Consider the following 16,069-nt stretch of genomic DNA (forward strand, 5'->3'; position numbering starts at 1 on the left):
ATCACTCGGAATAGAAAGTTGCTGGAGCCACTGATCCGGCCTTGAGTTGCAGTCTCCACGTGGACAGACAGTAACGTCTGCAGCCTCGTCTTTAAAAACTAACCCACTGGCATGGTAACATCGATGTCTACAGAGGACCACCTTCCCCAGTGTGGAGGACCGCCTCCTCTACCCCGAGCCCCCACCCCTCCAGCCTGTTCCCACCACCAAAGCCATCTCTGTCCCAACCAGTGACAAGGCAGACCACACGGAGGATATTTTATTACTTTAATACATCTGGTGTTACAAATAGAAAATACTAATTATGATTTCAAATAAAACGATGGTTTCAGTAAACATTTTGTTTATAAAATTAAGAGACTCAAGAGTAAACACTTTCTCCTTATGAAAAAGTAAGGCACCTTCATTTTCCACCTCCTTTCCACCCCTAACTCAGTCCTTGCACCAGAAGTGTGTACTTCTTCTTTTATGTACAGAGTGCTGTATACACACACACACACACACACACACACACACACAACAGCTGCCCTCGGGCAGTGGCCCAAGCACCCAGCACCGCTCCCACGCAGGCAGCTCCAGTATGCTGAGCCCGGGGCAGTGGCCACAACAAAACAGCACAGAGGTTGTGATCACAGAGCGCAAGGCCCGTGAGAAACAACCAAAATGTCTTATTTTGAGGAGATTCTCCCCGAGCCCGTGAGCCAGACAGCAGGTGAGGCAGGAGAGGGCAGCTTGGGCTGGCTGAAAGGACATGTGTGTGTGTACGCTCACTCATGTCTGACTCTGTGACTCCATAGCCTACAGCCTGCCAGGCTCCTCTGTCCATGGGATTCCCCAGGCAAGAATACTGGAGTGAGATGCCATTTCCTGCTCCAGGAGATCTTCCCGACCCAGAGATAGGACCTGTGTCTCTTGAGTCTCCTGCATTGGCAGGCAGATTCTTTACCACTGGCGATACCTGAGAAGCCCCTGATCAAAAGGGAGTCCCTTTAAACTCAGAATATCTGAGAAAGAATTATTACTATTATAGAAGGGGGTGGCGAGAGGGGCTGGGGCTGCAAACACTGTCCCCACCAGAGGTGGACGCGCTTACCTAACCCAGCAGACCCGAGTCCCATTCACGGGCTGCCTGTCCTTCTGCCCCTTCCCCTCATCTCTCAGGAGACCTTTGGAGTTCTCAGGCGGGGAGGACCCAGCTGAGTTTGCAGTGAGGGTCACAGGCAGGAGAACATGAGCCCCTGAGTGGCGTCTGGAGGAAGGCACGGAGGTGGCAGTGACGCACACAAGGCCCTGGGCCGGGACGTCTTCTGCAGAAAAGAGCCTTTCTGTTCCCGAATCAGGCTACCAGACCCCCCAGATTCTTAGCACCACCACATCCTGAGGAGGTCAACTGTCTGAAATCGGCTTAGTCTTCTAGGTCACAGCAATGTTTTTATCAAGTTTATTGATGTTTGGTTTGATCAGCTCTGAGGAGAGAGGTTTGCAGACATTCGCAACATGAGCCAGAAGAACCTGGTCCCGGAGTCCTGAGGGGTTTGTCCTGAGGGTGTTTGCTCTCCCACAGAATGTCAGTGGTCAGTCTGGGGGCCCAAGAATGACCCTCATCCAGAGCAGCTGCTGCTCCTTAGAACTGGGCTCCTAAGGGTCTTCAGACACTAGAAAACGTTAATCTCCTGAATAAGCTTTCTTTCGGGATAATGTGCAGGCTTTGTCCCAAGGGATGGACTGGAGCAGGAAGGTGAGGCAGCAGCCAGGACTGACTCCAGGATTCTCTCTGCCTCCCCAGCTCCCAGAACTTGCAAGGGCAGGGCGGGACCCCAACCTGTGTGGTAGAAAGGGCATCTCCCCCACGGAGACAGGGCAAGCTCTGGAGTGGGTTCCAGGAGGCAGAGGCACTATCCTACAAGACACAGATGTTCCTCCCAGTTCCCCCAGAAGCTGCTCGGTGAAGGCCGTGGGGCTGGCAAGTAGAGCTGTGCTGGCTGGAGAGGTGGGGGCGGTCCGAGTCCCCCGAGTCGCTCCTCTGTCCTCTCTCAGAAATGCTCCTCCTGCACAGTGGTGGGGGCTTTGCTGCTCTTGCTGTCCTCCTCCTCCTCCCCCTCCTGGGGTTTCTACAAGACAGACAAGGAGACAGCCATTGAGGGAAGAGGCAGGGACTCCTCCCTGCTGGAGCATCTTCCTGCCCATAAGTCTGGAATCCGGGGGGAAGACCAGAGTCCCAGGCACTCAGCATCCCCCACTGAACAAGGACGAGGACAGGGGCTCCGTTCACGCACAATGCTCCCCAGACACACACACCATCACGACAGGAGCAAAGGAGGAGCGAAAAGGTCAGCCTTCCGGGACACCACAGCCTCCAGGGACCACCTCACTGTGAGTGCCACTGAGCTCCGGTCACCCTCCTCCCCTTCTGACAGCCTCGCCCCACCTGGATGGACCCCCACGTGGCTGTGGATGGGCCAGGTCTGCCCCCTCCTCAGGAGTGCTGACTACCCCCAGTCAGGGGCAGCCCCCAGGCGAGGAGCACGGTTACCATGTGTGTGGAACAGACGCACAGTGAACTGTTACCAAGACAGGATGCAGTATGGCTCAAAGTATGTATATATTAATATAGCATCCCCAGAGAAGAAGAGACTTTGGCTGTTTGTCATCAGATTTCTTGGGGACGATGGCACAGAATTAGAAGGTATTCAGGGTCACGCTTATTAGCTGGGTGGGATTTAAATATGCCCTGAAGATTATGCTCTGAGGCCCCTAAGTACTAACTGCCAACTTGGGCGTTTGTCTGCTGTTTTAGGAACACTTTGCTTCTTCCCTCAGGGGCTCATCTCGCTCCCAACAAGGCCTCGAGCACAGGCCGAGCCCCACACAGCTCTGACCATTGAGGCTGGCGGAGCACATGCAGGCCACGTCAGCTGGACAAACGGCACTTCACCCGCCACGACGCCCAGGGCAGCCCGTGGCGGAGGCAAAGCAGAGATCCAGCGTCCAGTTCTCCATCTTGCTAACTTGTCGGCACCAGCTTGGCCTCATCTCTGAGAAGCCCTCACTCAGGAGCCAGGAGCCGCCTTCAACCACTCATGCCACCTCCTGTCTCTGACACACTCATGCACACACACCCGCCTCCTTCAGCGCCATCACCTTGAAGTCACAGATAAACAGGGCTTAGTGTCTCTGGGGCCAAGAACTACCAACTGGAAGACAAATGGAAACCCAAACACAGAGTGTCATCATCAGCGTCAGTCCTGACCCACTGGAAGTTCTGGCTCTTTCTACCAATGACCCACCTCACCGATCAGAAAGCGCAGCTCTGGCCCGATGCGCTCCCTGCCCTGTCGTCCCCAGGCGCTGAGACTGAAGTCCTAGGACGGTCTGCAGGTCCCTGCCACACCTGCCACCTCGGTGGGAAAATGACGGCTCCTTCACGACGCCCTCTGACAGCCCTGACTTCCCTGGGACCAGCCTCACGTGCCTCTGACCCCCGTCCCACCAGGACCCCAGGTGTATCCAGGACAGCACCGTAAGCCTGCACCCACTGGCCTCCTGGCCCGACTCGCGCTGCTTCCCACGGTCCACACGCACGGGACTGAGCCCTCACCGCCTGCTGGATAACAAACCTGGCCCACGGGGACAAGGATCTGCCTGTGAGACAGGGAAATGTGGGACGACCTAAGTAGGAAACAGGAGGAAACGGACACGTGTACATGGAGACGTGGGGTTGGGGGCAGCGGTATAGAAAGGTTGTCAGACTCTCCTAAGGAAACAAGCAGAGTAGAAAATCCAGCGTGCACAAGCACATTTCTGCATCCACAGAAGACACTGGGAAATGACTAGAGTGTCACTAGGGTATCTCTGGGCACTAGGCCTACGGGCAGCCTTTACTTTCCTCTGTTTGCTTTTGCCCAGGGAAACACTGATTACAGAGTAAATACAGCAGAGTCTCATATCGCTTGACACAATGCATCACATTTCAAATTGAAAGCTTTTCATGAGTAATCCATCCTGTTATCATAGGCACCTTTTCATAGGCTCACACTATAGTCACCCAAATGTCCCAGATCACGTGTCCTCGTCTATGGCACAGGGACAAGCCCATCTCCGCGGGGCTGCTGCTGCGCTTCTCACAGGCTCCTGAGAAGACCGCTCCTGTCTCAGGCGTTCCCTGTGCCCCACTGAACGTCCTGTCCAGGCGCCTCGCCCTTCACCTGCTCCCTGCTGCCACCTGCCAACTCCAGGGCGTGAGATCAGAGGACAAACGTCTCTCAGCGCACAGCCTTAAAGCACTAAACATACCTCTCTCAGATACCATTTTTGCCTTCGATAATTGGTAAAGATTTTCAAAATGAGAAATACTCAGGGTTGGCCCCATACACTGCTAGAGCAATGTACATTAGTAGTATTGATAGTACCTTCTTTCTACAGGACAGTCTGGTAACACATGTCAAAGTCTTAACTACAGGCACAACCACTGATCCATTTCTCAAGAAAATACAGTGCTTAAGAACATGCCCAGACAGTCAGCTCCAGAACAGTAAACACAATATAATTTCTAACAACAACCAGAGACACTCTTAGTGTTCCTGGACAGGAAAGTTGTCAATCAAATCATGTCTATCCATGTGCAGTTATTAGAACACTGTAATGTCAAGTACGTTGTAAAAGACTAATGACCTGACGAAGCGCTTGCAGAAAGTACGAAAGCACGTGGAACAGGAAAGCTTGCAGAACCACAAAAGCGCGAGATTCTACTTTGGTTTAAAAAATACATACATATATCTACACATATATATGTGTACACAGACGTGTGAGTAAATGCAAAAATACAGGACCTCATCTCTAGGTGATGCTATTACACGATGCCTTTCAAATTTTGTACACTTTAAAACAAACAAAAGATTAAAAAATTTGTACATTTTGCCATATTTTAAATTTTTTCCACAAAGTATGTGTATTACCTCCGTAACAGGTTTTGGGTGTTTTGTTTTTTTTTAAGCAATATCCCACTGACTCCTGAGAGCTGAAATTCCCTTCATCCTGATTCAGATTTGATATCTAACACATTGGTTAAAGGATTCCCTGGTAGCTCCACCTGCAAAGCAGGAGACCCCAGTTCGATTCCTGGGTCGGGAAGATCCCCTGGAGAAGGGATAGGCTACACACTCCAGTATTCTTGGGCTTCTCTGGTGGCTCAGATGGTAAAGAATCCTCCCACAGTGCGGGAGACCTGGGTTCGATCCCTTCACTGGGAAGATCCCCTGGAGGAGGGCATGGTAACCCACTCCAGTATCCTTGCCTGGAGAATCCCCATGGACAGAGGAGCCTGGCAGGCTACAGTCCATAGGGTTATAAAGAGTCAGACACTTTGAAGTGACTTAGTCACAAAGTGCTTGGTCACAAAGTCGGACACTGTGACTAAGCACAGCACAGCACGATGGTTAACAGAGTTCCCATCTTTCCCAATTAGAAAAGATGGGAAATTCTCTTCTGTTCTTGATCTACTTCCTCGTCCTCTCCCCTTCCACCATGATCCACTCCTGCTTCCTGACTTGTACTTTTAGAGCCCTGCTGGCAACCCATTGGCTCTGGTCCCTCCCTGGCACCTCCTGAGGCCCTGCCACATGCCAGGAGAGCCACTGTCTCGGGGCCACCACCGCTATGACAGGATGAAGGAGCCAGCCCCCCACATTTCCTCTCTGTTCATGAACCCCAGGCTGAAAGGAGAGGAGCCAGGGCGTCAGGACTTGTCTCAGGACCCCGGGGTGGGTGTTGCTCGGCAGACTGTGACACAGGGACCAGCTCTGGGGACCAGAGCAGGGAGGCCAGGAGCAGAGAAGGAAGTGGCAGAAAAACCAGGAGAGGGTAGCAGAAAAGCGGGGCTGAGCCCCACGGAGGAAACCCTTTATCTCCATGTGTGTGACGCTGCGTGGCTCTCACAGCCACCAGTCCCCCTGGTGCTACCCCCATCCCCCGCTTCCCCCCAATGCCACAGCCTCAGCAAAGTCTGAGCCCACATCTCAGCCCAGCAGCTCCCACATACTCACAGTCTCAGGAATTTCTTTGTTTGCATCCTGCCTCCGGAGATCTGCCTTGATGAATGCTGAGGTTCAAGGACACAGAAGAAGGGCAACAGAAACATATCAAGCAGAGCAATGGTCAAGTTCAACCACAAGAGGGAGCCCGTACTCTCCTAAGGATCACGGATATCCCATCTCCTTCAGACCTTCCAGGGATCTGGAGGTTCCACCAGCCAGCTTGATAGAGCCTGGGAACCACTGCTGTGCCAGACAGGAAGAAGCCAGTGACAACACTGGCCTCCATGCATAGACCCCTGATATTTGCAGGGAGTTTGCACACAGTGCTCCAAGCCTCACAGCCATCTCCATTCTACAGATTAGGAAAGTGGGGCTCCCAGAGAATGGTCCACTTGCCCAAGGTCAAGGGCTATGGAGGTCAGTGTCACAGTGCAGGGTTCCAACAAGGGTCTTTTGGAAAGTCATTCCAAAAAACTGAAGCTCATTAGTTTCATTCCAAAAAAACTGAAGCTCATTCCAAAAAATTGAAGCTCATTCCAAAAAACTGAAGCTTCCAAAACTGAAGCTCATTCCAACAAAATATGCTACTGCCTGCCAAAGACACTTCCTCATGAACCCTCTCGTCTGCCCTGCTGCACGTGAGCCCCTTAGCTGTATGATCAGTGAGGACATTGGGTGCCAAACTGCCAACAGCGTAAACTCAGGCACAGTCAGAGCATCACTTTGTCCTGAGGCCCTGACTCACCAGTGAGCACCGCTCCAAGGGTCAGGAAGACACACAGGAAGATGTTCCCAGGCATGGTTCCATAGTTGTCGATAATCTGGCCCTGGGAGATGGTGAAGATGATCCCGAATACCTGCAAAGACACGGAGAAGACGGGAGACAGGGGCCCAGCCACGCAGCCCACGGGGAGCTGAGCTGCCTTATGCAGCACCCGCACCCGCACCCGCCGAGCCCGGCAGGGAACACAGGCCCACGGCTCCAGTGCCACCACCCAACGAGAGGCCTACCTGGGCAGACACATTGAGGAGGCCAGATGACATGCCTTCTGATTCCGGGTATGTCAGCTCCACGGCAAACTCAAACCCCAGTGGGAGGTAGCCAGTCATAAAGAATCTGAAGGCCAGATCACAGAAACGAGGTGATGGAGAAATTCCGGAGCAAGGAAAAAAGGGTGCCCAGCTCTTGCCCTACAACTCCCTTTTCTGTTTCTTCCCATCAAGACACGCCAGGCCCTTGAAAATCAGGCCACCCTCTAGGTGGTCATTATACACACGCACGCTCACACACCGTCACGTGTATCGTCCATAGGAAAATAAGCAAGAGGTGAAGCTGAGCAGAGATCCCTGTGGAAGGGGCTCCATTTCCTATACTTTGTCATACAACAGGTCTAGAAAATTTCAGCTCTGGTCCCTTACAACTGCACCACACTTCCTGGTGCTTTCACATCTGTTAATCCTCTCCTTCTTTCCAACAACTCCACAAGGGAGGCCACTCATCTGCAATTACGGATGAAGATACTGAGCCTCAGAGTGAGTAAGGAGGTGCCGATGATCTAATAAACAGTCGGCAACAGTGAGCTCAGGACCCACCTTTCTGATCCCCAGGCCTGTGTACTTTCTGTGACCCCATGTTGTCCCAGGCAGAGCTCATAAAGACGCTAAACATTTCCTAGCCTCCCAGAGATTTATGAAGGACATAGTCCGTTCCAACAGCATGGACGGCCTGGATGCCCGAGGCAGCCTTTTGAAGTCTTATGAGTGAACATGACCTCTGGCCATTTCCACGTGTGCAGAAGTCATGAGAGGCGGCAGATCTCTATCGCATTTTAGGATGTCAGTAGGTCTCAGAACCATGGATGGTGCTTTCCAGTTAAGCAGGTTCGAAGTACAACTTACCCCATTGCGCCAGCCGTGATGAATACTACCCACAGGTGTCCCAGGTTCAAGGTGTTTGTGTAAACCACCATGCCCACCAGAGTCATGATATAGACCACCAAAGTGGTCTCCCTACAAGTAGAGGCAATGAAGTTGAGTCATAAACTGCAGACTTTAACAGGATATTTTCCCTTCTTCCTTCCTCTTTTCCTCCACCCCACTTCTTATCTTCTGGGCAACTGCTGAGCACTGAGCAAGCCCACGTCTGTGTGCTATTTACTCTCATAGAATTTTCTGTCCGTGAGGTTGATGGACACCAGACCAATGGTCACACTGTGCTCAGAGCTACAAAGGGTCAGACCAGGACAGTGCGAAGCCATCTTGTAGCACGTGTGTTCTCCTGCAGAAACCTCTCAGCGAGTAAACACTGCACCTGGACTGGCCACCTCCTATCCACAGGCACGACACAGCCCTTTCCTTTTCTCCTTCCACCAGGGAAAAAAAAAACAGGGGCTCACACCAGCTGTGGTCAAGTGGCAGTGGTCACAGGACCCAGAAGCCCATTCTGCTTGTCTGCATCGCCCCCCGACCCCCGGACAGTGCCGGGCAGGGACCTGACTGTGAGAGTCTCTGTCGTCTCCACGTCCTTCCTCTTGCCACCTGCACACGTGCAGCACAGCTTTTCCTGCTGAATCTGAACTCCTCCACTCCTGACAGTGAGTGAACAGTCTCTCCTGACAGGAGAGAACAGTCTCCAGCCCTGAACTAGCCCCTGATTCCAAAGCCCAAGGCAGAAAGCTGTGCCCCCTCCTGGGTGCGTGTCCCTCTGCTGGTCCCTCAGAAGGCCCATCTGTGCTGGCTTCCGTTTCAGGCTCACCCTGCCTGTGCCCCTCCACGCACCTCTCCACCAGCTTGCCCCCCAGGACTGCTGTGGCCCTGAGTCCTGCACTGGGACCGGCCCCCTCTCCCTGTCCTCCTGACTGAGGTCAGGGACTCACAAGGCAGCTCCTTGTGCACTCTGCACGAGCATCAGGACTCAGACCACGAAAGCTCAGAGCCTTCCCTCATCTCTGCTGAAGCCAGAAACAAGGTGGGGTGGCTGGCAGGTGCATACTGTGCTTATGTCAAACTAATACTGCACTTGTTGGACACCAGAGATTCTCTTATGCACTTTACATATATTTAGTATTTCATTTAACCCTTACAAAGGCCCTGCAGGAAAAGTATGACTGATTTAAGAAAACTGAAATCATATCAAGCATCTTTTCTAATCACAAAACTGAGGTTAGAAATTAACTATGAGAATGGCTGATTCATGTTGATGTTTGAAAGAAAACAACAAAATTCTGTAAAGCAATTATCCTTCAATTAAAAAATAAGCAAATTTTTTAATGTAAAAAGGAACTTTAAAATATTTTTAAAAATCAACAATGAGAAAAAAACTACAAAAAACACAAAAACATGGAGGCTAAACAATTATCTACCAAGCAACCACTAGGTCACTGAAGAAATCAAAGTAGAAATTTAAAAAAAAGAACATTTGGAAACAAATTAACAAAAAACACAACACAAACTCTGCGGGGTACAGGAAAAGCAGTTCCAAGAGGCAAGTTTTTAGTGACACAAGCGAGTCTCAGGACACAAGGAAAATCTTTAAACAGTGTAATCCAAGGCAGTCGGCATATTCAAAGCAATTGCTGTCAGAACACTAATGGCAACTTGGCAGAATTAGAACAAATAATTCTAAAATTTGTATGGAAATACAAAAGGCCCCATATAGCCAAAGCAGTCTTGAGAAAGTATAAAACTAGAGGTATCAGTTCTTCCAGATTTCACACTGTCCTCCAAAGCTACTGTAATCCAGCCAGAATGGTACTGGTATAAACAGACACCTGGATCCATGGATCAGAATAGGGACTCAGAAGTGAACCCACATGTATGTGAACCATGAGCCCATGATGAAAGAGGCAAGAACATACAGTGGGGAAAGACAGACTCTTCAACAGATGCTGTTGGAAAACTGGACAGCTATATACAAAAGAATCAAATCAACTGCTCTCTCACGCTATGCAGAAAAACAAACTCAAAATGGATTAAAGACTTAAATGTAAGATTGAAACCACAAAAATTCTAGAATAAATTTATAGGCAGTACACTGACATCAGTCTTAGTAATTTCGAGGGCCGGGGGGTGCGGGGCGGGAAATGTCTCCTCAGGCAAGGGAGCCAAAAGCGAAATCAAACAAACAGGACTACATCAAACTGGAGAGCTTTAGCACAGGAAAGAAGACTACCAACAAAGGCAAAAGGCCATCTACTGCATGGAGAAGGTGTATCTGTAAGGAGTCAATATCCAAGCTATACAGAGATTTAATACAACTCGACATCAAAAGAAAAAAAAAACCCAAGGGAAAAGTGGGCATAGGATCCGTGCGGACATTCTTCCACAGAAGACACACAGATGGCCGAGAAGCACGCGGAAAGGGGCCCTGTGAACTGCTGGTGGGCGCTGCAAATTGGTGCAGCCACTATAGAAAACAGTACGGAGATTTCTAAAAAAAAGGTTCCAAATAGAACACCCAGGGGGCTTCCCTGCTGGCCCAGTAGTAAAGAATCTACGTGTGAATGCAGGAGACATGGCTTTGATCCCTGGTCTGGGAAGATCTCACATGGGGCAGAGAAAGAAGGCCTGTGCACCACATCAATGGAACTCTAGACCAGCAACCACTGAAGCCCAGGCACTCTAGAGACTGTGCTCCACCACAGGAGAAGCCACGGCAGTGAGAAGCCCATGCACACTAGAGAACAGACTGCAAAACAACAAAGATCCAGCTCAGCCGAAATAAATGAAACCATACGCATATACATGACAAACCAGAACACTCGGATGACCCAGCAACTCCACTCCTGAGCATTCATCCCAAGAAAACAAAAACACTAATTCAAAACTATAATGTACCCCTATGTTCATTGTAACATTACATACAAAAGCCAAGATACAGAGGCAATCTAAGTGCCCACCGATAGATAAACGGATTAAAAAGATGTGGCATGCACACATACGTATTTCAGCCATAAAAAGGAACGAACTCTTGCCATTTCCAGTGACATGTATGGACCCAAATGCTCTTGTGCTAAGTGAAATAAGTTAGAGAAATACAAATACTATATGATTTCATTGCTATGCAGAGTCTAAAACACAAAACAAATGAACAGACGTTAAGTCAGAAACAGACTCATAGATACAGAGAACACACAGATGGCTGCCAGAAGGGAGAGGGTGGGGGGAGAGGAAAGGAATGGGTGAAAGAGATTAAGAGGTACAAACTTACAGTTGGAAAACAGATAAATCAAAGGGCTGAAATGCACAGGGCGGGGAATACACTCCATGAGTAGTAATATCCTGGTATGGGAACAGACCACAGCCAGACTTAACTTAGGGCTCATTCTGAAATTCCTAGAAATACTGAATCATTAAGTTGTGTTAAGGAACCTACTAGTGTAGTAGGTCAGTAATGTCAAAAACCAAACAAGCATGCAAACTCACAGAAAAAGAGATCAGATTCGTGGGTACCAAAGGTAAGGATGGGATAGGGGAAGGGAAAATAGGAAGAAGGCAATCATAAGGTTAAAAACTTCCAGGTGTAAAATAAGTAAGGACTAAGTATGTAATGTGGGCTTCCCTGGTAGCTCAGATAGTAAAGAATCTGCCAGCAATGTAGACTGGGTTCCAGCCTACATTGCTACCCTACATTCTACCCGGGTAGACCAGGGTTCCATCCCTGGGTCAAGAAGATCCCCTGGAGAAGGGAACGGCTACCCACTCCAGTATTCTTGCCTGGGGAATTCCATGGACAGACCATCCGGTCGCAAAAGAGTCGGACACAGCTGAGCGACCAGCACACACACACAAGTATGTAATGTACAACATGATAAATATAATCAACATGGTATATGTTATGTATACAAGTTGTTAAGAAAATAAGTCCTAAAGGTCCTCATCATGAAACTTTTTCTATTTTTTAAATTTTGTATCCATACATGATGATGGATGTTCACTAAACTATTTGCGATGTCGATTTCACGATGTATGTAAATTAAATCATGTGCTGTATATAGATAGTTTAAGTCCATTATATCTCAATAAAACTGGTAGGAAAAAAGAAGCATATGACTATCTCCAATACGACAAATGTGGAAACTGAGCTCAGACCAGCCAAGTTACTTGTCCAAAGTCACCCAGTAGGTAAATGCAGGATTAGAAACCCATGCTCTCTCCGCTCCCACACACAGGAATACTAACACACGATGGGGCTACATTTTCAGAAATGAGCAACAGCCTCTGAAGGACACCCCTCCCTCCTGGGTCTTGAGCAGCTGCTGAGGTCAGAGGGCCTTCATCTCTTCTCACCCTGCTCCCTGCATCCAGGCCCTCCCGCTGCACAACCCAGCCCCATGGACACCCATCTCCCTTGCTGACCACACAAGCTCACCTTTTTGCCGTATTTCTTTACACACGGCTTCTTCTGAAACCACTAGCCTGTCTGCAAAACCATCCGTAGCCTCAGCCAGACATAAATGGACCTGACCATCCAATTTCCGTCTCCAAACCAAAGGGGACACACCTGGGAGCCTCAGGGAGAAGGAACAGGTACCAAAATGCCCAGATGACAGAGCTCCTCTACCCTTTCTCTGCCCAAGTAGTGGAACGGAAAGAAGAATGTCCATGCTGATTGCAGGATGCAGACATCAAATGCCACTAGGAACCGTGTCAGCTAGACTCTGCAGTGTCCTCCCAGCCTTTCGCTGTCTTTTCACTGTCTTTTCTGGTTCATCTGAATCATCTGGTTGCCCATATCCTGGCCCCACCAACATTTCAATCCCTCCTTTCTGTTGCCACAGAACAAGCCCAGGAAAAGAGATGCTGCTATTCCTTGTTCAAGGGTGGTCAGTCCTCACTACTGGAAGCAAGCAATTGGCATATGGCAGAAAGGAGGCAGTAGCCCAGCTCCACCAGCAGTAATTAGGTCCAGCCGGGCTCCTCCTTGTGTCCAGCCAGGCAGCCACATCCCCAGGGAGGGCCTCAACTGGCCTTTGATGAGGGCAGCCAGAGGGAGCCCTGGTCTGACCAGAGCCTCACAGAAGCGGGTTTGTGTGCAGAGAACAGGTCTGCCGCTGTCTGTCGCCTCCAGACACTGGGAACTTTGGAGGCCTTGACAAAGCAGCCCAGAATACTGCCCTGCCCAGCACAGGACAGCCCAGGCAGCTGCCCCACTGAGCAGCATTAACTGAGCACCCAGTGGATGCGGAGCACGTGACAGACACAAGTTGAGCCTCTGTTTCCAGAGCACTTTCTCCAAGGCTGGCTACTGAATCAAGGCATCTGGGTCGATTTCTAAATGCAGACTCCCCTACTGAGTTGACATCCATGAGGAGTGGGGCCCAGGGGTCTGTATTTGTAGTAAGCGTCCTGGATTAGCCTGCGATCCACTAAAACCTTACTGGCTCTTAGAAATGCACGGGGTGTTCAGGACTAAACCACGTTACAGTATTTACCAATGACGTGGAAGCAACTGCAAGGTAATACACTGAAAACTGGTGGAAGCACAGAGCACCCTGGTTAACCCCAGGAGGTCCACGAGCAAGCCATGGGAATTTGGCAATGAACCTCCTCATCCCAGAGAAGATACATGTGAACTGCCTCCTTGACCACTCAGACCCCAGCTGCGGCAATCACATCCTTGCAGCCGTGTTCCTAATGAACATGTCATTTCAAAACACGGTCTCCAATTCAGTCCAAGCGGAAGAGTCACTTACTTGTAGGTTTTGGTCCTATCCAGCCAGATGCCTGAGATCACAGCCCCAAGCATTCCCGCAAGGACGATGGTCAGGCCGATTCTTCCAGCATTCACTTCTTCCCCCTGGGGAAACCATAGCCCCAAGGATCACTCAAGGATGGAACGAGACATCTGATGGGGCTCACTCACCAGGAGGCAAAGGGGTAAGGCAAGTAACTGGGGTGCCACTGCAGCCAGTTCTCAGGAAGCAGCAGAACAAGACAAGCTGTAAAAAGCTGCCAGTAATTCTAGGGGAGGAAATCCTAGAATAATTGCTCCTCCCAATATAATATAATATAATATAACCCTGGGTGTGGGTGCATGATACTGGATGCTGGGGGAAAACAAATTCTATCCTTAGAAACCAGTTTTAGGTAGATTTTTCAAAAATATAATCCTCATAGGAATCCTTTATCATTATTCTCATTTCACAGATGGAAAACTGAAATATGTATACCCAAACATTTCATACTTAGGCTTTTTTTTTTTCCCAGTTATCACTGTTTGAGGTAGGAAGACATTACATATGTTTGTGTGTTTATTAAGAGCCAGATACCATGCTGAGGATTTTATATCATCATCTCATTTAATTCTCCTGCCGGCCCACCAGGAGGTTAAGAATCAATACTCTCCATTTTACAGATGAAGACATCAAGGCACACTGAAATTAGCCTACTAGCTGAAGGTCATGAGGCCTTTATTAAGTGCAGAGGCAGGATTTGAACTCAGACCTGTCAACCTCCCACACTGGAACACTCACTCCCCCATGGTGGCCCACAGTTCCCAAGCTGAGACCCTTGACCTTCCGAAAGAGGGTTGGGCCTGACATCCCAACTCCAGGATACTCAGTGTCCAGTTCCCAGTATTTAACCCTCGCTAGTTCTGGAGACATTTGCAACCTGCTTTCCGTTGAGCAACTAAGACTTTAAATCCTGCTCACATTTCACAACGTAATTGACTTTATAGGTGATTCTATGTGTATATACGTTTCCCTACTAAGTTGTCAGGCACCTTGCTGTGTACTTTACACATATAAATCTTATGATTTACTCATCCTAAATTAGTCTTTTAAAAATATAAAATTAAATTAATCCTTCAATAAAGAACTAGACTTCTTTTGCAGAAAAGAGAATGAGAGCTCAGCGATGCTAACCAGCTCTCACACCACTGAGAACCACCAGACCTGGGTCTGAGACCCAGGGCCACCTCCCTCCAAATCCTGGAGCATACACCATACCACACCGCCTCCCCAGCGCCTGCCCAGACACTAGAAATCTCCTTCTCTCTGGGACTGGTCAGCTTAGGGGACGCCCTTACCGGGTAGTGGAAGATCACCATGCGAGTCAGCAGAGTGGACAAGGCATAAAAAGCACCAGCATTCAGACCTGAAGGAAGGAGGGGAAACACAGCATTAGGGTCCCTGTCCTGGTGGGGCCATTGCTGGCTCTCCCTCCAGTGGTGAGAGAGGAAGGAGATTCTCATGCTTGTTGTCACTGAAGGTGGTGACCTCAGAGAAGAAGAAATACTCCAGAACAACCCAAGGTAACCATCGTAACCTTTTTTTAGCCACACGCCATTGCCCTCTCATCCCTTTATCCTGTCGTAAAAACACAGGCTCCAGGAAGTACGCATTACTCCTAGGTCAGATCCATCTACATCCCTCTTAAGCACTGGCCTGGCCTAAGGGCTCAGTGAAACTACTGGACACCTTTCCACCTCCTCCTGATGACCTATGCCCCCTCCAGAATGCTCCAGACCTCTGACCCCTGACCCTTGACAACACTCCCATTCTCACCTGTTTTCACATCTCTCCAACTTTTCTTCTCAGATTCAACACCACACAGGTCTTATATTTGAAACCAGAAAGGACCCTGAAGAACATTTAGATGACTCTCCTAATTCGTCAATTTATCCAACCAATAAATGGAATACTTAGAACATTCTGTAAGAATCAATTTCCTCAGAGGACCAAGTCATTTTGTTCAAACCATACAGCGACTTTGTAGCTAATGTGAGACTAAAAATGAATCCAAAGGAGACGGACCTCCTGCCCTCCTTTCACGACAACAATGACGGTGACGATGGTGGTGGTGACGGTGGTGATGTCGTGATGACGACAGTGGAGACGCTGGGAGTGCGGTGAGGGTGATGGACGCGGTGACGACGGTGAGATGGCAGGGGTGCTGATGGTGCTGAGGCTCACACGACACACACCGGGCATTGGGTCCACTGGAAAGGACGTAAGACGGGACACGGTGCCCGGGCAGGGCAGCCTCAGGAACCGGTGGTGATGGCTGATGGTGATGGTGGTGGTAGTGATGGC

The 16,069-nt window shown here is 49.6% G+C and overlaps 1 protein-coding gene across 3 annotated transcripts in view; it reads right to left on the reverse strand.

Annotated features, from left to right (window-relative positions):
- Positions 1-253: 253 nt before the first annotated feature.
- The window catches only part of LOC147363982 (choline/ethanolamine transporter FLVCR2), a 55,508-nt gene continuing 39,692 nt past the window's right edge, over positions 254-16,069 (reverse strand). For 2 of the 3 annotated variants that reach the window (XM_086319601.1, XM_086319600.1), the window contains exons 4-10: positions 15,064-15,131; positions 13,727-13,830; positions 7,932-8,042; positions 7,044-7,149; positions 6,778-6,889; positions 6,042-6,097; positions 254-2,111 (exon numbers count right to left, since the gene is read on the reverse strand). In XM_086319601.1, coding sequence (XP_086175727.1) covers positions 2,034-2,111; positions 6,042-6,097; positions 6,778-6,889; positions 7,044-7,149; positions 7,932-8,042; positions 13,727-13,830; positions 15,064-15,131 — 635 coding nt within the window. In that variant the 3' untranslated portion in view covers positions 254-2,033. Of the gene's footprint in view, positions 2,112-6,041; positions 6,098-6,777; positions 6,890-7,043; positions 7,150-7,931; positions 8,043-13,726; positions 13,831-15,063; positions 15,132-15,790; positions 15,976-16,069 lie in introns of all 3 variants that reach the window. The other variant, XM_086319602.1, reaches the window with a different exon arrangement.

This window comes from Bos grunniens, chromosome 10, assembly GCF_055505025.1.
Source record: "Bos grunniens cultivar Pamir isolate PY7600 chromosome 10, Bosgru_T2T1.0, whole genome shotgun sequence".
NCBI classification, from domain to species: Eukaryota; Metazoa; Chordata; class Mammalia; order Artiodactyla; family Bovidae; genus Bos; species Bos grunniens.